The 23,210-nt window shown below is 45.7% G+C and overlaps 1 protein-coding gene across 5 annotated transcripts in view; it reads right to left on the bottom strand.

Moving 5' to 3' along the window:
- Positions 1 to 23,210, bottom strand: part of NCKAP5 (NCK associated protein 5) — a 702,047-nt gene that overhangs the window by 311,983 nt on the left and 366,854 nt on the right. For all 5 annotated transcript variants that reach the window (XM_090045889.1, XM_090045887.1, XM_090045883.1 and 2 more), the window contains one exon: positions 22,152 to 22,285. In XM_090045889.1, the coding sequence (XP_089902015.1) occupies positions 22,152 to 22,285 (134 nt within the window). The remainder of the gene's footprint in view (positions 1 to 22,151; positions 22,286 to 23,210) is intronic.

The following is a 23,210-nucleotide window of genomic DNA, read 5'->3' as shown; positions in this document are numbered from 1 at the left end:
AAGCCAAAGAATGTTCTGATTGATACAGTTACAGCTAAATATAAATCTTTTGTAGAATATTTTTAAGGGCCTGCTAATGAGAAGAAGACAGATGGCATAGATAGCAAATCTTGTAAATTAAATCAAACTTTCCATTTTGAATATGTTTTTAAATGTCTGAATATTTAACACACTCTTGTATATCTTAAATTGGCTTGAATTAGCATGATTGTAAAACTGAACAAAATTTCTTTTTCCATTTAAATACAATTGTACTAATTTCCTCATATTGTCAAATGTTACAATAAATTGTACAGGAAGAAACCCTATGCAAAGAGGGATACAAACTCTCACTTTTCAAGACATTAGTCAGTCCAGTCACTGGCTGCATGGCATTAGGTAAAAAAATTCCCCTTTTAGCAGATCATCTGATAGTCATCTACTAGAGATTCCAGCCACATTCTTCCAAAGCAGTTGGCAGTGAAAGAAGATACTGGAAAAGATGTGCCAGAGGAAGGACAGTTGCTGTTTCCTCCTCTCATTACTGTAACCTAGGCCTTAGATTAATAGGAATTTCATCACCACTAAACCATTCCTCTTCTTTGGATAAAGCTTTAGAAATACAACTGCATTCTAGCCTTATAAAGGCAGAGAGGAAGGCACAGGCCACAACACTGGGGCTGAGTTCTAGTTCTGCCTCAAATTTCCTGGAGAATCTGTCTTAAGTCATTTAGACAGTATGAATTCAAACCAAAATAGTTAAACTGGTGAAAAAGGCTGTGTGAAGGCTCATGTCAGAGCACATTTTGAGCTGATTACAAAGAGATTCTGACTGCTGAACTGAAATAAGCCATTCTTGAGACTAAAACTGCCCATTCTTGAGACTAAAATTGAGACTTTTGCACCAGCTTAGCTCTATTTATTTTAAAGCAAAACTTAAGTTACATGTGCAACTTATTCATGGAGACAAGCCCTTAATGTTTGGGTGTATTATTTTTGCATCTGTAGAACTATTTCTCTCTCACACAGACATGTGTTGAGGCACCACAGTTCTAATCACCAGTCAAAACTCATTTACACCCCAAACAGAGCACACTGATGTCTGTGTTTCATGCAGGCCCTCTCAGTTCAGACCTCCCTGAAACACTTGAAGAACCTCCTACTCAAGGTGTTACAGAGTAGATTTATTCTAACACCTCTATTTATTCTAACACCCCTGATAGTACCTATCCTCATGGCTAGGTACAGACAGTCAAAAAGCTTGAGGCTGAATTGATTTAGTCTTTGCGGGTTACTCTAAGCTGCAGAGCTTCAATTGAAACAGAAGTGAACAGACATTTATTTACCTTTGATGCAGGAAAGGCAGCTACATGTCTGCAGTGGCTCAGGCCAGAGGCCAGGGTGCATTAGAGCATGGCTCTCTGGCTGTGTTTACTACCTCTTTCTGCTGTCCACCAGGTCTCCGGGATTTTCAGTACAGAATCATAGCAGCAGGACTCTGCAGTGTTGCTCATCACTTCCTCTTCCTCCTTCCAGGTGCCTCTGGGATTTGTAGTCCACATTTGTAGCCAGCAGTAAGGTTGAGCGGGGGGAAGGGATGTTTAACCTGCTTCCCTGGCCCCAAACCCTGGACCCCTGCCCCCCTAGACTGGGCTGCATCCCCAGCCGGGCTTGCCACCACCCCCGGTCAGCCAGCCCTCACTGCTCCAGCTAGGGAGCAGAGTGGTGGGGCCAGCCCTGCTCTCTGGAGCAGACAGCCCAGCCCAGCCCAGCCCAGGGCTGGAAAGCATGCTGGGATGCTGGGGGATTCTGATTTAACTGGAACCAGGAAGGGATCTGGGACAGAAGTTCCATAAACCAGTTTGACCCAAATCAGTTAAGTCTGATACTACATTCAACCAGGTTTATCTTAACCCAGTTTCAGCCATTTTAAAACTGATTAATGTACACTGAGCTTCTGTTCTGTTACAGATTTAAACCAGGTTCTGATAACTTAAACTGGTTTATGTGCAACTTCTGTGCCTAGCCCATGTGCCTAACTTATATAATTTTTTCTTTATATTTAAACATAAATCATACTAAAACGTATTCCCATTACTCATTAGGTTATCAGTTACTGAGGCTCAAATTAATGCCACTGGTTATGGTAATGTCTGGTGCTCTTATCCCTGGTGATTAGACTTCCCATTATGGCTTTTCTCAAGTAATGTCTCTGCATATTGAATATGCTCAATCTTTCCCTCTGAACTCCCTCCAACCATACAGAGGGAATTCCTGTATGTCATCCTTCTTTTGACATTTTCTCCACCATAACATATCCTAATAGCAAAGGTCAGAGTCTCTAGAACCAAAATCCAGGATACTAAAGATCTACTGGAGACCAGAACCATGCCGGCATATGCTCTATGCCTCCATGGAACACTCCTCTGTGGACAATGTGAGTTTTCCCTCCATCATCTAATGCCAGGAGATTTTTCAGTTAGGGAGAAGAGGCACGCAACCCTATCTAAGTCTCAGCCTTGGCCCACTCTCAGCAGTATCAAAGGAAGAAAGCTCACAGTTTGTTTCCAAATTCCCACCTGGTATTCCACAGAAATGAAAGGATTGTTCAGAACTAATAGATCCTTTCTAAACTATAATACTCAAAGACATAAAACCCAGTGAGGTCCAGCTAGAACTGAGCAGAGCAAAAATACTGTTTCCTACAATGACTACTTTTATAGTGGATTTCATAACAACATCTATTATTGTTTTCTGTCCATTTCTTACCGAGACACCATTTTCTACCCTCAAAACTCCATAACCCTTGAGTTCCCTTCTAGATTTTTATTACCAAAAATCTGATGAGTTTATTTTCCACCTTCCTATGAAAATGTCCTTTAAAATGTGCTAAATGTTGAATCCCAGGGTCTAAATAAATTACTCAAATTGCTTCAGCTTAGTCTGTTATAAGCACCTACAATATAGCATTTGTCCAGCTGTTACATCAAACTAAATTTTGTCTAGTTTTCCCATAAAAATGTAATGTGCAACCAGATAAAGGAAATGAGATACACTTTTAGTTTATCTACTAAATTTGTTATTCTATCAAATAGATGATGTTGGATTGACACGATTTGTTTTTAACAAATCTATACTGCCTATTATTCTTTAGGAAATCGTACAACAGCTGGTATATTAATTTTTGCAACAATCTGCCACATACTGAGGTTAGGCTTACTAGTGTGTAATCTTTTAGATCCCATGTGTCAGTCTTGTAAAACCAGGTACCAAAACTGTCATTTGCCAGCCTTCTAGAACTCCTCATCCTCCATGTAGCCCACAGATAACGTTGACAGTGATTCTATGTCAGCTAAATCCTTTGAGCACTTCAGCAAATAACCATGCCCCATTGAATGCATTTTACCTTTCTAACCTGTTCTCTTTAACCTGTTCCTTCCAGATTTTACCTTGTGACCTCATTCTTTCCTTCTTAATTACTGTTGCATTAAGCACTGAATTATGATGATCTTTTCAGGGAAGGGTAAAGCAAAGCAGCTATGAGGCGATCTACATTTTCCTTTGTCACTCTCTTGCAACTTAATATGTTTCAAGAATCTTTTTGTTTTAGTCTTTTACAACCTTTGCTAGTGATTATAGCAGTACCAGCAATATAACTTTATTTTTTATATAGCATTTTTCATCAATACATCCCACAGCACTTTCCATATTAGTCCAGTGTTCACCATCTACTATTTTTTTAAAAAACAAATGGAGAAACTAGGACAGGTAAGTGAACTAGGACAGGTAAGTGAACTAGGACAGGCTACCCACTAGGGCTGTGCAAAGGGTCTGTCACCAATTCAATTCAGTGAAGATTCAGCCCAATTCGGTGGCCAAAACTCCAAATCTAAATCAAATCAGGAGACCCTTTAATCTCTCTGAATCGAATCAGAACCCTCCGAATCAATTCAGAGAGATTCAGAACGTTTCAATGATTCGGACATAAACACAACTTTAACTGTTTTTTCTACATACCTCAAGGTACCAGGCGGCCTGTGAATGCTGAGATGGCGGGGAGGATGGAGCAGCAGCAGACCTGGAAATGAACCAGAAGTACTTCCGGTTCACTTCCAGGTCCACCAGGGAGCACATGCCCCCCCATATCCCTTCTGGCTAAGTTACTGGTGCCTCCTGGGTCTGGGGTGGGGGGACACTTGGGGTCCCCCCGCAGCTGATCTCCGAGGATGGCGGACAGACTTGGAAGTGGACCGGAACTACTTCCAAGTAGTATCCGAGCACACCCGCTCCCACCCGCTCCTGTGGGACGCTCCATTCACCCCACCATCACAGCATTCACAAGCCATGCCTGGTACCTCAAGGTATGTAGGAAAAAATGTAAAGCTGCATCAATGGCCAAATGGCTGATTCTCTGAATCAGCATTGAATCTTCATATTCGGATTCAGCCGAACCGAATTGGGACAGTGATTCGAATCAAAAAATCAAATCACTGTCCCTGATTCAGGCGGAATCTGAATCTGAATCAAATATGGCCTGTTTTGTACACCCCTACTACCCACAATCACCCAGTGGGTTGGTGAGACAGCCAGGAACACAACCCCAGTGTTCATAACAATCCAATTCTCTAATCAGGCAAAATTCTCTCCCTTCCACTCTGCAGAGCAATGATTCACACCATAGATAAATATGAATCCAGAGACTTCAAGCAGGAATCCATATTGTGAAACATTCTGACCTGTTGTGGTATTTATGAGTTCTCTGCAACAGAAGAATAGCTCTTTGATTTTTCTCTATTAAAGAAACGAGTGGAAGTCAAGAGCTGGCATTTTCAAAGGAGTGCCTTAGGTCTAATGACGGGTGGGGGGGGTTTAGTCTAATGTGGTTGAGAGCCACTACTCTAGAACATCATATTGTATCTATGTTCCTGACTTGCCCTGCCCTCTGTCTTATTCTTGTTACTCATTCCAGTACCACTGCCAACTCAGTTTTTCCCAGAAAAATTTCTGTATTTTTTTAAAACCTGACTTTATGGTTACTAAAATCTTGCAATGGAACTATACTGAACGAGTTAACATGGGTGGGAAAGGGACGGGAGTGGGGGAGTGGGACAAGGGCAGGGGCAGAGACAGGCACTGCCTAGCCATGTTGATTAATGTGGCCCCAAGAGCAAGCTAGCCTCATGGGTGGCTTGTCTGGTGGGGGCACAGAGGAGTGGGAAGGGGGTTGCAGGAGGGTAGGGACAGGGAGTGGCTCCCTACCACAATGCAAAACCCGTGAGGGAGGCATGGGAGGCATATGCCCATCTGGATCTGTGCATGGGGTAAGAGTGGGATGCCTGCTGCAGGCTCGGGCCAGAAGTTGTGCCAGCCGCTGCCCAACTGGGGAGGTCTGGGCCACGGCTGTGCTTGGGGCAGGCAGGGGAAGGGTGGGAAGTGGGACTAGGAGCAGGGGCTATGGGGTGGGCTACAGCCACCACAAAAATTCCCATAGCCACCCGTAGCCCTGCATCCCAGCACCGCCACCACTGCCACCCACCCTGCCCCCACCCTCCCCAAAAGTAGCTCTGGCCCAACCACCCTCCCCCCCACCAGGAAGAGGCTGGCACAGTCCCTGGCTCTGGACCCTTGGCCGGCACACAAATCCGGGGAGGCATATGTCCCCCATGCCTTCTCTAGGATTGCGCGCAACAGCAGGAAGCTGCCCCCCCACACACCTGAGTGCCCCCCCCAGACGTACCACCTGTGGCTCTGTCCTGCTACCGAGGCTGTATTCACTGTCCTGACTGAGCAGCACCTGGCCCTGCCCCACTGCTTCCCTCACTGTGGGGGTCTCAATCTGCACCCCTCATGCCCCTTCCCTTCCCTCCACCCCTTCCACCCCCACGAACTTACAGGCCAAAAACTGCTCTCCAAGGTGCCAGGCTGCATTCCTGTAAATCAGCTCTCAGATTGCTATTGGCTGATATGGCTGGTTGATAATCGGCCATCAGTATTGGCCAAGAAAATCTTTATCGGTGCACCCCTACTTTTTGCCCCAGGGCACAGACTTGTATGTGGGGTTAGTAACTTGATGGCCCCAGCAGCCTTACCTGGCGGTTCTTGGGGGCCATCCTGGGATCCAGTGGCAGCAAACCAGGCATGTGGAGCTTGGCAAGCAACTAGAGCAGGGCTGTGTTGCTCTTGTTCTGCATGCTTTTTTCTATATCAGGATTTCCCAGTTTCTAAATTTGGCTCTGGAGAACCAAATTATGTGCTCGGGGTTAATTTTGTGGTATCTCAACAGCTTCTGAGGTGCCACAAAATGCACATGCACACTTGTGTGGACATGGCCAGGGAGTTAAAATTGCGATGATTCATCCAACTACACGGGATGCAATTACATGCCTGTTATTTGAGGGCAAAAGGGCAGATATTGCCTTTTGCCATTATGATAAAGTTGTGGCCTGCCACATATATTCATTCTATGCTAGAGTTTCATCCACCTGCATCACTATGTATCTACCTCACAGGAGTAATGTTTTATTAAGCAGAGAGCAAAGCAATAGGGTCAATCATTGGCAGAAGTGAGGATAAAACTCAAGATTCCCAGCTCAGCCTTTATCTTTCAAGATCAAATGGTCTCTACCTGCAAAGAGTGAGAAAAAAGTTGCTTGGCATTTCTTGATGGTTTATTACAGAACACTCCCAATTTCCCACTACGTAACAAAACCCACCCTGACAATTCTAAATATGCTAAAATAAGTCCAATGAAGTGGCAATATGCAACATACCATCGGAATTTACGTGGAAAAGATTTTGACAAATTCACCTTATTTGTACTCCATAACATCGGGGGGGCGGGGAGCGGAGGGGAGGGGGGTGTTTGTTTTTCTTCTGTACTTACTTTCTTTGGAAATTTACCTTTATTGTGATTTCAATATAATATCCTCACTCTGAATGAAGGTACTGAAGTAGGTATCTGAGTTTTGATCTTTCTGTCCTGGATAGTACAGACTGGGGAGCAGATATGGATAAAAAGACCAGGGGCTCCGGTCATGGCTGATCCCTTGCTGCCTAACCCCCTTAAGAACATAATGGCACTGAGATGGGTTTGAAGGAGTTCCCTCCCCCACAGCAAACTCAGACTAGACAGTACCAATTAATATAAAAATAGTGCTGCTTAGGGGGAAAAAACCACTATGAAAAACACATCATTTTGTGTTTATCTAATTGAGGTCTTTGTGAATAAGGTACATCAACATGTCTGGCAGGAGGATTTTTTTGTTAAGTGGGTGAAGCAATGTGTTCATTCTGAGCACTGGCTGAACCTTATACAGCATCAAGGCAAGCCACAGTTATACATTTGTGACACACAAGACTTTCCTCCTTTCAACATTCTTCAAAGGAACCAAACTATAAGAAATCCCACAGTAAAAAAAAAAGTCAGCACTTAGTGTACTTTGCACATTCCAATACCATTTAAAAATATATCTATAAGAACTATACACTACTAATAACTAACAGAAGTATATCCTTGTTATTAAAGGTCATGTTTACTTTGAAAGCATCTCAACATGAAGAACTGTAAGGGTTGAAGGCAGTTGTGTATACTACGTGCCCCTAGGAAAGTAATCACACTTAGCTCTTTGTTAGCACCTCTTTTTCATAGATTTAAAAGTGCTTTAGAAAAAATCATGAAGTAAGGGTGACTTGAGGTAAGAGCACTTTTGTGAAATTATCCATAATAATGTAACCATTTTAGAGTGCAAAATGCAATACACAATAGCTTACAGTTTTGATTGATGCAGTTTTCCATGGTCCTGTCACATTCAGTACAGGGGTCCTATTCTTAAAACCAAGGGCTCTGAAAGCCTTAACATTTTGAGTCATGGGGTCTTCACTCCTTATTTTTGCACTGGCAAAGCATTCCTCTCCCACCCTTTCCCAGGCATTTCTGCATGGTTATTGCTTTTCTGTCCTCTGACACCTGGACATCTGGGATCTTACTGGAGACATCCTGTCAGCAGTCCCAAAGTCATACTACCACGGATTTTTTTAGGAGCTAGCCAGGACCCTGTTTGGGGAATTAATCAGGCCAAACAAAAGAGAAAGAAAATTAACAAGTAACTGAAAATTACACCAGCTTACCCTACGGTTCTTCTACATCAGAGGCGGGCAAAGTCCAGCCCACAGGCTGCATCAGGCCTGCAGTGGACTCCATTTCCCAGCAGCTTCTGCCCACATTGCTGTGGCTGGTCTCCATGGAGCCCCCAGTAGCAGCAGTGCTGTGACAGTGCGGGACCAGGGTTTCCATGGAAACTGGCCCCAACAGTGCTAGCAAGATGTGTGGCTGGGCAAGGAGCCGCCCCGGGGCTGGGATACTGCACCTCTGCCAGCATGGTCCAGAGCGCGGGAAGATCTGTGATCTGCTACCCGCATGCCCTGGATTGCAGCTCTGCCCCAGCTCCGGACCACACTGTCACTGCTGCAAGATCCCAGCCCTGGAGCAGCTCCCTGCTCAGCCACACGCCTTGCCAGCACTGCTGGGGCCAGTCTCCATGGAAATCCTGGCCCTGCTTTCGCGGCATCACCACTGCTGGGGTCTCCATGGAAACCAGCTGCAGTGGCACGGGCAGGGGCTGCTGGGAAATAGAGTCCAGCCACCAGCCAGATCCACCATTTTGCCCACCCCGTTCTACACAGAAACCGACTGGGCTCAGCTTTTTATACCCATTTTGTCCTGAAGTAACAAAAGCCAAAAAAAAAGCCTTTCTGGAGGAGCTTATGCTTTGCTCTGTGAACCAAGATACCAGGGGAACCTAATGTTGAATTTGCTTGCATTTTTGATGTACTCATAAACTTGTATGTATGCAAAGCACCATTTGGTATGCTGTTAAAGTATTGCCTAATTCTGTTGCTCTCTAGTGTCACTGAAGTATAACACTATACAAAGAAAAAATATCATACAAACTACTAAATTGTAATGCTAGCCCAAAGACCTGAGAGAGCTCAGTGCTGTTTAATACTCCTATATATCAAGGGTAGGAACTTCATAGATAAAGGGACCAGAACTACAAGTATCTGGTAGGGACATATACTGACACCACATATATACTAACTAAAAGTGTAGGCATCAGACAAAATAAATAAATTACTTTGCTTTTGCTCATGACAGACACAAATTACTCATTTCCCTAGACCCTTTAAAAGAAGCTTTCACAGCAAATAAGAGATTCAACGGAACAGCAATGCACATTATTCACTAGCATGTCAGTATATTGAAATACGGCTGGCTATTATTGTAGCTTTATTTGTCTAAAAAGCCTACAGGTGTTCAGGGACTATATATTTTCTTATGCACAACCTTAATAATGCCTGGAGTGGAGCAATTCAGCATTCTTACAAGTGTGACATCAATTGAAAGCTGTCATTTGAACACAGCCTTTTATAACTTTTGTTACTTGAATTACTTCTATTTTCAGAGAGTATCCGAAATTCTAAAGTCATTTTGAGCAGAGGACAATTTTTATATAATAAAAGTGTGATCTGTTTTGCCCCCACTGGGCATGTCTACACATGATGTAGTGATGTGCTCTGACAACAGCTCATTGCTACAGCAACATAGCATCGGTGGGCACAAACCATGATGGCAACAGTATGTCGTTGTAGCGATGTGTTACTTCGCTATAGCGCATCATGACAGCAACGTAGCTGCTAAAATAACTGTGAGCCGTCATTTAGGACTTCCTAAAGCAAGTACTAAATGACAGCACAGTAACAACTGCACCCTGGTGGGCAAATGTAGATGCCCAGTGAAAAGGAATCATATATGCCATAAGAGAAAAAACATAGCCCATCATGGTGAGAAAAGACTGTTTTTGAAGGAAAACCATACATAAAATATAAAGACACATGTACTTTCTTAACCCAAGAAGAATATTACTAAATAGAAGCAAGTCCCTGGATCATAATTTATTTTAGCTACATTTACACCTGGCATGGAAAAACTGATAAATTTAAGTTTGATATAAAGGGACCACCCCTTTTCAACTGTTTATTAGTGGAAAACTCCTAGAAGCTAGAAGACTGATGCATTCAAACTTGTGAATAGAAAGAAATGAAATCTAATGCCAATTCCAAATTCTACCTTGTGCATACCCCTTTAGGGATCTGAAACAAAAGATGCCTGATAAACAATTCATTTTTCTTACCATATGAGAAGCCATAAGGTAAAGTATAGTCTTCCAAAAACAGCAGCAAAAAAGCTTGCTATTATTTAACATATTGTTTACTATTTCTGTTACATTTTGTTTCTTTAGGTATTAGCAATAGTAGTATATTACAAAATTTGCACTGTCTTCTCTTGAATTGTATTTAATTTAAATGTACCCATCATACTGTCTGCATACATGTATACAGAAATAAAAATAATACTGTTTACCTGACCACTGTCAGACAACAGTAAACCAAACTGCTAGAATGTGCAGTTTTATTGCATGCTTTTATCAAAAAATATAAATTATATAATTGTTTTTAACACATACATTTTATTCATTTTACTTTATTGATTTCATAAAAGCTGTAAATAAATTAACTACTATTACTAAGCCAAACCCAGCATCTCCTTGCATTCATCTCTAATAAAAAGTGAACGCTCAACCACCAACCCTTCAGGCCAAAAGCCGACTGAGATGGGCTTTATGCCAGGCCCTGGCACTTAGCAACCTTGACTCCTGTCCATCCAATGGTAGAAGTGTGTCCCAGGGACAGAAGTAATGGAGGATACTTACCGGCAGCATGAGACGCAACGCAAAAGGGACGCAATGAAGAGCCCGCGCGGCTCGTCAGCCACCTCTTTATTCAATTACAGCCAGCTGATGACGCCGGCCAGTGAAAATAAAAACGGCGGCCGATGCCATGCAGGAGGCGGGCAGCACAGGAGAGGAGCTGTAGCTGCTGCAGGGAGTGAAAGGGATCCTCCCCACAGGACCCTCGGAGCCTGGCAAGCAGGGGCAGACGCTGGCAGGGCAAGGCAGAGCGCCCCGACTGGAGCCTGCACGGGATGGAGAGGGAGTGACAAGCACGCCGGCCAGAGGCAGAGCTGGAGCTGCACCCAGAGGCAGAGCTGACCCCAGCTGGGAGTGCCGGAAGGATGGGGGTGAGGAGGAAGCCACACCAGGTGGAGAAGTCCCTGGGAGAGCCCTGAGGGGTTTACAGTTAGGGTGGGTATCACCGCTGGTCCCAGCTGGGTTGACAGGCAGATGCTAGTGAATACTGGAGGCGACGGGTCAGGAGTGAAGCAACCGCTCTTCCGCCACCACTAGAGTCCAGGGAAGGATAGTAAGGAGGCAGAGGGCCACCATGTCCGGAAGTGGCTTATTTTATGTTTTGCTGCTATGTTTATTTAGTTACCCCGTGAGAAAGGGGATAGGGGAAGAGCGCAGGTATCCCCGAGGGACGGGGCTGAGGAGAAGCCTCGGAAGGTTTACCTCTTTTTCGTGTTTCCCCAAATGAAGGGGCAGAGGCAAGGAGGGATGAGGGGTAGGCCCACACAGGTGTATGTCACTATAGGCTACAGGCACCTAGATGCCAAGTCAGGAGGTGTTATCCCAACGGAGGGGATGGGGCCAACAGTCGGACGATGCACCGAACGAGGCATGAGACCAGAGTGTAGGGGTGGTGGAGCCCCGTGAATGACCGCTGGGCGAACCACGGGCCAAGTACATTCGACGACCAATCCTGCCTACTGAGAAACAACAAGTCGTGGCAGGTGAGAACAGGGGAGACGACTCGAGGGGGAGACATCTACTCAGTGTCACAGGAGCACTGAGGTGTCCTGTGCCTTAGATAAGTAAGTAGCTGCCAATCAACAGGGCAGTGCAGCTGCGGGTTGCTATGGCAACCAGCCAGTCAGGTGACCGGAAGGGGGCAGGGCCGGGCCCTTTATAACAGCTTAGGCCTGGGCCCAGAAGCAGTTCCCTTCTGGCAGCCGCAGGAGCAGGAGCTCTGCGGCAGAGCTGAGCGGCCTGAGTTGGTAGTTGCAGCCTTACCTTGCTGACCGGCCGCAATGATGCTAGGAAGGGGAGAACCCTGAAAGGAGGTATGGTTGGGAGTTTACATTATGAGCAGGGAGGCTCTGTGTTGTTGGTGTTGTAGCCAGGTGGCTCGGGTTTCAGTTATGGTTACACCGGAGGACCGGGTGAGGCTGTAGGGGTGAGAGGAGGCCTCACGGGGGCTCCCCAGCAGCTTGGGGGTTCCCGGTGCCCAGTAGGGGCACAGTGCGCAGTGCCACTTTAGGTACAGCATGAGGAGTGCCGGAAAGGCGCTTGGGGTGTGGGGTTGTAACCCAGCTGCGAGAGGCATGCCACAGGCCCCAGAAGGGGGCAGCGGGCGCGAGAGGCATGCCATAGACCCCAGAAGGGAGCAGCGGGCGCGAGAGGTGCACCATAGGCCCCAGAAGGGGGCAGCGGGCGTGAGAGGTGAGCCACAGGCCCCAGAAAGGGGCAGCGGGCGCAAGAGGCGTGCCATAGGTCCCAGAAGGGGACAGCGGGCATGAGAGGCACGCCATAGGCCCCAGAAGGGGGCAGCGGGCGCGAGAGGCGCGCCATAGGCCCCAGAAGGGGGCAGCGGGCGCGAGGAGTGCACCATAGGCCCGGGGTGCCAGAGAGGGGCACCAGGGCGGGATAGGCCCTGGGACGCCAGAGAGAGCGCAGGAGGGCAAGGGACCAAACAACGTCCAGAGAACAGCTGCGAGGCTTGGGGCGTGCTAAAGGGGAGGCTGGAGGCACACATAGGCCTTAAGGCAGGGGTGCGCAGAGGCACCCCATATGGAGTAAGGGTAGGACCACACGTACCGTTCACCCAGGGGATAGAGGCAGCCTCCCATATAAACCTAATTATCATCAAAGTCATGGCGGGCGAGAATCAGAGGGTGCTGAATCACCTAGAGGGATGGTAGGGGGCGCTAGGGAGTTCACGGCCACTCCTAGGCCCCACTCCCTGACACTCGGTCTGTGATATGAGTCTGTAAGTCACTTGACGTCTACCACCAGAGCGAAGGCCACCCGATAGTGGTTATTCGAGGCCCGGCGGGCACAAAGTGGGTTACACCATCCTTCATTAAAAACATTCTGTCCCTAGAATTGAAAAGATCACCTGGTCTGGTGGCATGGACATTGGGGTGAGCAGCTGGAAGCCCGTAAGTCAGGAGTTTGAGGCCAAAGTAAAAGAGCTCAGGGCACAACCATGTCAGATTCCAACAAATCTACAAATTCTGCTATATAGCTTGTCACAAAGACATGAGGAAGAAAAGGAAGTGAAGAGACCAAATTTTGAACATGAGCAAGAACTCAGCCATTACCCTTCTACATCAACAGTGCTCAACCTCTGGCCCATGGGCCAAATCCAGGCCGCGGTGCTCCCCACAGGTCAGGAAATTTGGTGGTGGGGAAGCAGCGACAGTACAACCACCCCTCTCTGCTGCTAAAGTCCATGTGGGGTGGATCAGAGCTGGGGCATGACTCTCCCCCTGCATGGCCAGATTGGAGACAGGACATGCCCCCTTCCCATACTGTTCCCATTTCTTCCCAAGAGGCTGAACCATGTCCCCTTCCTCCTGCAGATCTGGCTCATGTCCCCTCCCCCTGAACAGCTGGTGTGGGCAAGGAGCACACCCCTTGCTTCCACCTGGTCAGGTTGGGGCCCAGCCATATCCCCTCCACCCACAGGGTGGGATCATGGCTGGGTCACATCCCCTCCCAGCCATAGGACCAAGTTGGGGTCAGCCAACAGCCTTCCACTATGTGGCTGGATCCAAGTCAGGCTGCCCTGCTCCCTCCTCTGCACAGCTGGCTGGGGCCCTGCCGGATCCAGCCCACAAAGGGATTGGGCACTGCCCATCTGGCCCCACAGCTAAAAGGTTGGGCACCACTGCTCTATATCATTGCAATATATAGGGAAAGAACTGGTTTCTTAGCTAGCTAAAACCCATACCATCCTTCTTTTAAGATAAAGGTCAAATATTCAAATTGTAACTAGAAACAAGCAGTCTTGTGGTCTTCAACATACAAGTGTGATATGTACCTTCCAGTTACCACTGCTTATTTAACGGATTATTGCATTCTACCCTTCTCAGAGGTTTTGCATAAGCCCATGCAATCAGACCTGGAGATGGATAAAGCATAGGGATGTGTTGCAAAGTCAGCCTCAGATACAAATTCTTTCTACCTTTGTGACAAGCTGCCTCACTAATGATTTAACAAGTTGAGCAAGAAAGATGACAGAATAGAATTATGCAGAACTGTATATAGAAGAGTAAGGGAAATAGGGAAAGAGCATTCTGCAGTCCATAGGTGACAACTTTTATTTTTTCAGGGGTAGGGGTGGGAAGGGCTAATATGATAGCCCCCCATCCACCCTGGCAGCATGACCAGAGCAGAGCTGAGCTGAGCCAAGTGAAACCTGTAGGGAGGTGGGGGCAGATGCAGGCTGCCCGCTGCAGCCTTGGGGCTCCCTGCCCTACTATCTCCTCCCCAGGAGCCCCATGCTGGCAGCACTGCCATGACAAGGCACCCCTGGCCTGCCCAGCAGCAGCGGGGGGGCATAACTCCATGTCACCTCTCCCGCTGCTGCTAGTTGGGCAGGGGGCACCTCACAAATGGTGGCACAGCTGGCATGGGGCTCCCACGGGTAGGGCAGGAGGGTGGGAAGCCACGAGGCCGCAGGGGGAAGCCTGCATCTGCCACCTCATGCACAATTGTGAGGGGCATGTGCCCCTCCCTGGAAGTACATGCAATGGCAGGGAGCCACCCCCCCTGCTCCCTGGATGAGTCACCCATTACTGTGGTCCGCTCCCTGCCACAGCCCTGGGCCCCATTCATTGCCTTGACTGGGCGGCTCCCCCAGGGCCAGGCCCAGCCCCTGCTCCACTCTGTCCCTCACCATGCGGGCCTCAACCTGTTCTGCTCCCCCCCCACCAGACTTACCTGCAGGCAGCTGGGGGAGCTGTTCTCCACCTCTGCCTGGGGCTGTATTCCTGGCCACGTGCATGGAGCTTTGTCAGCCTGCAAGGGAAAACCCACTGCTTCCCACAGTGAACGGAAAACATGGATCCTTGCATGATACCAGGAATCTAGGACAAATCCAGTCCTGGAGTCATGCAGCTCAGGACTAGGATCTGATGTTCCCATTTTGGGACTGTTCTGCCCAATTAGGGATGAGTGGTCATCCTACCCTCTTCTGACAGAGGCAGTAGCTGAGGAATTCCCACACAATTCTGCCTAACCTTGTTAACTCCATTACAGAGTTGGCAAAGGTATACATACTACCAAGACCAGCTTTGCTAGCTACCCTTTCTCCATCTGTAGGAAAATATTACCAGCCAATGGGACAAGAGAGCACTGCACAATGGATCAGGCCAAATGCTCAATTGAATAGAAGGAAGAGAGCAAATATACTACACATCCCAACCTCTCCACACAGGAAGAAAAAAAAGATAGACTTCATTCCCCTTTCATGGATTTGGGAGTTTGCAGGATTTCACCAACCTGGCTCTAAGCAGCAAGCTAAACTCTTGTGTAACTTCACAGAAGTAACCTCCAGATACTGTTTAGTCTGCAGATGCTAGAACCACTTTGAGAAGAAAAATGACCATCTCCTCTCTCAAGGGGAATGCCTTCTGAGTTTTGAAGGAGTTCGATTTATTATCTTGCCAGCATCTTAAACGGAGGAACTGCCTTTTTCTGCACACTGTATCGCAAAACCAGGCACTCACTTCATGATGGAAAATTCTGCTGGAAGTATTATCTAGAGACCTAATATGATAATAGGGCTGAATCCAGGATCTTATGCAATTGGCATGTATATGCTAGCAAAATACTTAAAGGAAACAGAAAAAATACTCCTTCAGCTTTGGCTTCTGTTTTTTTTTGTTTGTTGTGCTTATTTTACTTCATCTACATCTGAGCTTCACTACGTACCTTGCTTTTGTAGATGAAGGATTTCTAAATTGCTCAGTGCATAGAAAATAGCTTAGAAGGCTCCAAAGTCAAATATAGAAGTTATTTTGATACAAAGTGGACCTGCTCCAGACCCCTGAAATGGTTGAGAGACTTGATTAAATTAGTCACGCTGGCAGCTTTAAAAAAAGATGAGACCTTTACAAGAACTCCTTTATGACAACATTGCTTCTTTCTTACAATGCAAAAATCCCATGAACATCAGTTCAAACAAAGAAAGACAGAACATTACAGACTCAGAAACCAGAAGCATTTATCTTGGAGAGAAGGTCCCTTTTCTTTATATTTTGTTCACCAGATTCCACCAATCCTTTTTCTGCTATTTTAGCTATTTAAAGATCAGTTGATTAAGAGGTACTAAACCCTGGCTGGGAGTTAGACACTTGAGAGGATTTAGGTGTCTTCCAAAAACAAGATCTCAACAAATGTCAACAAATGTTAGGTGGGAATTAGGCAGGCAGTTCAGGTATTCCCCAGAACCTGAGTTGCTTCTGAGCATCCCCAGAATACCTAGCATGGATGCCCAGGAAATCTGCACACATTTATTCAGACACCTAATGAGTTCAGGGGTTGCTGGCATAGGATGATTTTTGAATGAGTCTTTTGGAACTTAGGTGTCCAATCCCCATGTAAGTTCCACTTAGGCACCAGAAATCAATTCATATCTGGCTCAGAGTTTAAAATTCAGGATTGTCAAAGTTTCAGGTCCTGGAGCGCTAAATACTGAAGTGTTAGGGCCAGCTTGACATGCTAGGCAGTGGCTACCTCAGCCCCAATGCTGACTGCTAGCATACCACTGCCACTGATGCAGACAGTTTTGATACAGCCTGCACCAGTAGCAGGTACATTAGTGCCAGTACCAACTCACTGTATCTTGTTATGCATGTTGTTAAATTACAAGTTTTTTGCTCTTTAGAAAAAACTGAGTGTAGAGAGGCATTAAAACATTCATTTCCACAGGACAACTAATAGCAAAGAAATTGCGTATGACAGCACTAACACTGGCAGACATGACACTGTTATGACACTTTACTTGAATGGACACTTTGTTAGTAAAGGAGAAGGCAGCTCACTCCGAAAAGAAGAGGCAGGGAGGAGGGAGAAGCAACCCTTTTGCCATGAATGGGCAACATATCTACACTTCAGCGTCCAAAGACCAAGATGAAATGAAATAAGATTAGCAGTTTGACCAGAGTTTAATGGATATTAGAAAAAAATGACCAATTACTTTAGGCTAGGGGTTATCCCAAAGCTACATCTTAGTACAGCAATCTTCAACTTTTTAAACAAGTGTACCCCTTCTACCTCAAAGTTTTAGCTCATGTACCCCTTTATATTTTTCTCTCGTTTTTAAGGGGCGGGGGAGGAGAGCAGATTGAGGCCCCCCACAGTGAGGGAGGGAGTAGGGCTGGGGCTGGGGCTGTACAGCCGGGGTGGATTGGGGGATGGAGTCATGAAAGAAGTTCATCCAGGGGGCATGGAGAGGGGGGATGGCTCCCACCACTCGGCTCACCCCAGCAGAGGCCCAGGGGGCAAGTGCCCCCCAGATCTGCATGCGGGGTAGAGGCAGGTGCTGCTGCAGACTGGATTGCACCCTGCTGCCACTGCCCCAATTGCCATACAATGCTGTGTGACTGTTGCTTCCAGGTGGGCAGGGGACAGACACATACACAAATGCAGACAGACACATGCAGATGCAGACAGACAGGCATATACACACACACAGATGCAGTCACACACAGATGTATGCACATATGTACACACACATGCAGATGCAGATGCATGCACACCAGCACACATACATGCAGATGCAAAAACACACAAACCCCTGCCTCAGCAGGTAAGCATGTTGTGGGGAAGGGGCAGGGTGGGACCAGATTGAGAATGACGGGGGAGGAAGGGAATTTGTCTCTGTTCACTCCCAGGAGCAGGGCTGGGGGGGGTGAGGGCAGCGGTGCCCCTCTGCAGGCTGCACATGTGTTACCCAGGTGGCTGGACTCGGGGGCCTCTTACGCGGAGGCCACCACCGCCACCATCACTGCCCCCTGCTGCTTTCTCATGGCTGGTCACAGCTCTACAGGCTGGTGATAGGCCTCGTGGCCAGCCAATCACACTCTGCCCATTACCAGCCCACAGAGCTGCACAGGTGACCTGCCATGAGAAAGCGGCATATGGCGCAGTAGCAGTGTGGGGCAGTGATGGTGGCAGCTGCCGCATGCGAGCCCTCCTCCACCCTCCCGTCTAGCTGGCCAGGCAGCATATGTCCAGCCTGCAGAGGGGCACCACTGCCCTTGCCCCCCCAGCACTGCTCCTGGGAGCAGGCACTGAAAGCAGGCTGAGGTGGGGGCAGGAATGCGCTGCGGTGTACTGTGTGGGGCTGGCGTGCCCCTCCCCGGGTAAGAAGCAAAGTATGAAACATGCCAGGGGAAATGCTACCACCATGATTCAGGGCACGCTCTATCCCCGCCCGCCCTCACGTACCCCCTACATGTACCTCCGGTTCACATCCCCTGTCTTAGTACCCCATCCAACCCAAGTTTCAAGTATTTGCCAGAGCCTGATTGTTGGGTTTTGCTATAATTCTTCTCTGAAGAGTAATAGGTGGCAACTGCTAGGTCACTTTGATGTGATTAAATTCTGACAGAAATGCAAACATGCCTTCATCACAAGTGCTAGATAATTAGTTCTCAATTCTGGTCTGATCTGCTGACAAAACATCACCAAATAGAATACAGCAAAAAGAGTCAAAAACACTAGAAGAAAGCTAAACAGTGCATGTTCACAATACTGGAGCTACTTACACTGTCACTTTATGCAAAGTGTTATTGGATTTGTAGTGGGCATGTCTGCCTTTTGGGAGTGAGAGACATAACCCAATAGTCAATACTAGTGCAAAAGGAATACTGATAATACTGATACACAGTCTAATGTGTATTACAGAATTACATTTGCAAGACCTTTACTGCTCTAAAATGGGCAATTTCCTACTTTGAGTAACATGCATTCTTAAAAGCCTTAGACAGTGTGCTAGCAACAGATGTACATACCTATAAGAAAAGGCTATCATAACAGAAAGACTTTTTGCAGTTCAAACAAAGTGGAATTTAAGGCACTGACCCTCACCTCTTCAATTACAGCTTGCAGATATACTTTACAATAATGTGTTTTATTGAACCTGGTTTCTGTACACCAAAACAGTAATCAAAATAAGTGAAGTCCAAGCCACTTCTATTACTGCTTTAACATTTAATCACTGCATGGATTTGTATGGACTATACGCATTCAACAAGCAACAATTCTACTGTTTGCTGATGGACAGAAGAGAAATGTAATCAATTTCTATTGTGCATAGTACTTAATGTGCTTTTTACAACAGTGGTAGAAATTGCACCTACTGTTTTGGTTCTTTTTGGACATCTCTGGACATACAGCTGTTAGAAAAAGTGCTGAAATGCTCAGTACAGGCCAGACAAAATAGTCAGACAGAAGGGCACTTTTTCCAAAACACAAGGAAGCATAAACTGGAAATTTCTGGAAATTCTGAGAAGCCAGCAAAGACATCGGATGAAAAAGGCACTAAGTAAGAACTGGATCTAATGCTGGAAGGCCAGGAAATGACTGGATAGTGTTGCACTCTACAGTGACCTGTGAGCAGATTGGGAATGAACATTACTGATAAATGGGAAGAGGAGATCAAAATCTCCAGACAATGCATAGCCTTGTCCTGAAAGGATTTTACCTAACCGATCAATATTTGAAGGGTTGGTCTCTCTTATTTAGTTTGGCAACAGCTGTATACTTCCCTATGACGATAAATTCTCATGGAACTGAACTGAAGAGTTACAAACAAGCAAAAGGTATCAGTGGATTTGAAGGGAAAAATACACCATCGGAGTTACACTTTTACAAGAAAACACAATATCTGTAACTACACAACTACAAGGTAAAATCCTGCCGTTTAAATAATAAACAGTTTTCTTGTAGCATTTATATTTTGAACACGTGGCATCAGATAGCAAACTAGCACCTACCTATCCAGCGTCCTACCTAATGTGGGAATCTACAGTTTGATTTTATAAAACTGTTCCTTCTTGTAAAATGCGATGGTCAGAAATTTACAATGCAACTGTGACTACTGTGTCATTTCAAGGGTTTGGTAGATTTACACAGATGCTGAGGAGAAGGACTTCGATTTATTAAGGAACCTTAGCCAGAAATATTGCTGACATGGTAGAAGCAGGGACTTCAATCAATAATAAAAAAAAAGGCTTTCTTTCTGAAGTCTCACAGACAAAGCCTCAAAATTGTATGTTTGTATGGTTGCTTAAAATGTTTTCACACAAGTTAAGAACAGACAGCCTTTTGCATTGATTATAAAAGGTCTAATTAGTGTTTCACATGCTGTCACGCCCAGCCTTCTAAAGATGCAGGGAAAATACATTTAGAAGGTAGAGAGAGACCTTCTATTGAGCACAAGCTCTAAACCCGTATTTACATTATCCTAATGCCTGTACATATAAATCAGAAACACATATTCTGACTCAGCGGTGGAGATATTTAGATTTTCACATGCATGTGGAATTGTCGCACAACCTTTTGTTTCTGGGAGAAGTGGGCCAGACTGCAGATGGCTGCAGCACGAGCCAGCCCTCCTGCCTGCTTTAGGGCTCTCAGAGAACCCAAATGGAGTAGGAGTGCGCACGCAGACTGAAATCTTGCCTGTGGGGCAGTTTCACCTAGCCACCACAGATGAGATTGTGCCTGCATCATGGCACCCTGGAGGGGCTGTTGTAACACTCTGGTTGAGAACGAGTCGTACAGGAACTAGAAACCATGCTGTTCAGTGTCGTACAAAACAGTTTTCTTTCACTGTAAAGACAAAACTAGATCTGATTTTTTTTTGGGGGGGGACACTGCAAGAGAGTTGATGCACAAGTTCCTTTGTGTTGGATAATAAAAAAAAAAGTGAAACTATTCTCTATTTTGATTTTGTTTGTATTGGTTGCTCTTCCTTGTGTAAATAAGAAGCATCCAAAATTGCATTTTTTGGCTAACAAGACCTCACTGTGCATCACAAAAACAATTAGGCCCTCTCCTCCATCTCAGCCATTTTTGTATATTGATTGACTACAACAGGGGTGTTCAACTCCCGGCCTGTGGGCCAGATCTGGCCTGCAGCCTCCTGTCATCCAGCCCGCGAGGCTCCACACAGGTCCAGAAATGTGGTGATTGGAGAATAGTGGTTCTGCAAGCTGGATCAGGCACCTGATCCCACCACAAACAGTTGGGTAGGAGTGGTACCAAGTCCAGGGCCCAATCCCTGCATGCAGCGGGCTGAGAGGGGGGAGTGCTGGGCCTCAAAACCCAATCCTGCGATTCTGGGGGTAAGGGGCAGGCTCCTATGGACTAATCCTAGTGGAAGGGGGTGGCACCAGGCCTCTGGGGACCAAACTAAGTGGGGCAGAAGGGCCTGATCCTGGTGCACAGGGCTCAATCGGACTACGGACTAGACTCACCCCGCTCATCTGGACCATGGGGCCAAAAGGTTGGGCACCACTGGACTACAGAGATAAATTAAGATTTTGGTTCTGCAACATCATTCCTGTAAACGGATCCCAAGCTCTAACACAGAGCCCCATTCAAGCCAATGCAGAATCGAGGCCTGAACGTGTTCAAACAAAGAAAAAGCTTCTATCTTCTATGATGTTGCATACTTGGCAATAGCCCAGAACAAATTTTCCCATTTCAGTAATTTAATAAACAAACATTATTTACAATTGTAAGAAAGATAACAACAGGTACAGCATTTATTCATCGAACCAGATTATGAAGAAAATAAAACTTTGATTCAACCATGGCATTCATTTCTTGAGAAATGTTAAAACCTATGATTTTATAGGAAAAAAAAAACAGTAGGGGTTGTACTAATTTCTTTTCTACAGATTTTGTTTAAACTGGCTCTGGGATTGTGTAGCAAGGGTATAATCATCTTAAATTCCATAGCCTGCTTACAGTCATTTATCCAGAAGCCTATTGGGTTTATCCTTATTACACTCTGTAGGAGTTTTTGTCTCCTTTATGTCTATGTTATCCAAACTATCAGAGCGATGTCCTGTGCTTTGAATTAAAGCATATTCTTTCCATATTGAGAACAAAGTGTATAGAACCATGACATACCTCGAAAACTGCTGCTGCAATCCACGCATCTGAGCTCTGCTACGCTCTGACTCCAGTGTCACCTCCCGTAATCTTTTTTCACTCTCGAGTCTCAAATGTCTTTCTTCCTCCAACTCATGTATCAGCCTCTCGCGCTGGAAAACACCACCAGAGGTCACACGTTAGGCTGTGGCAGAGTACTTATTTAATTTTTTTTAAAAGTGCTTTCTTTGAGGATAAAGATAGTAAAACCTGTGAAAAGAGACCAGCAACCCTATTGAATTTATTTAATTCTGATGTTTTGGTCCCTATCACTCTGAATTGGAAGACTGGGATGACGACAGCCCAAACCTAAGTTCTTCCCTTTATGAATATGAGAACGATCGTTGGGGTGAGATTCCTTGTCTGCCATTCGCATTTGCCCCCTTAAGGAGAGATTTGCAAGGGTTAAATGATGCTTGTCCTTTGTTGGTAATACATACAAATGGTTTAATACACTACTATATCCAGCGGCTATTATCATTAAAGGTAAATGGGAAAAAGGATTTACAGATATTGTTAACAGTTGAGAAATGGGATAGTATTTGGAAATCACTCTGTAAAATACCTAATTCATAGCTCTTAAGATTTGTTTCGAACAAGATATTAAATAGGTTTTATTGGATCCCAGAAGGTTATTTAAAGCAGGGCTAGCCTCAGATGACTATTCCTGGAGATGTGGAAACCAGACTGGATCTCTTACTCACAGTTTATTCTTTTGTTCTAAAATTGCTCATTTTTGGCTTAGCATATATGTAGCACTTTCTAAGATACTTAAAATTAACAAGGTATCATTGTCAGATATATGCATATTGGGGGGTTATGGATTCATTACCATTGTCTGCACCCATGAAAAAATGGCTAGCTGTAATCTTTTTGGTGGCTAAATGGGTAATTTTAAAGAAATGGAAAACTCCCAATGTACCTTCATTTTTGCAATGGTTAAAAAAAGGTATGCACATTGCATTACTAGAGAAGATTAAATATGCAAATAGACATAATTGGGCTCAATATGAAGAAATTTGACGCGATATGAATCTT

Source organism: Crocodylus siamensis, chromosome 4 (assembly GCF_052110815.1).
Source record: "Crocodylus siamensis isolate JL-2025a chromosome 4, ASM5211081v1, whole genome shotgun sequence".
Lineage (NCBI taxonomy): Eukaryota > Metazoa > Chordata > Crocodylia > Crocodylidae > Crocodylus > Crocodylus siamensis.
The sequence above is the reverse complement of the archived record's forward strand: the minus strand, read 5'-3'. Positions and strand labels throughout refer to the sequence as shown.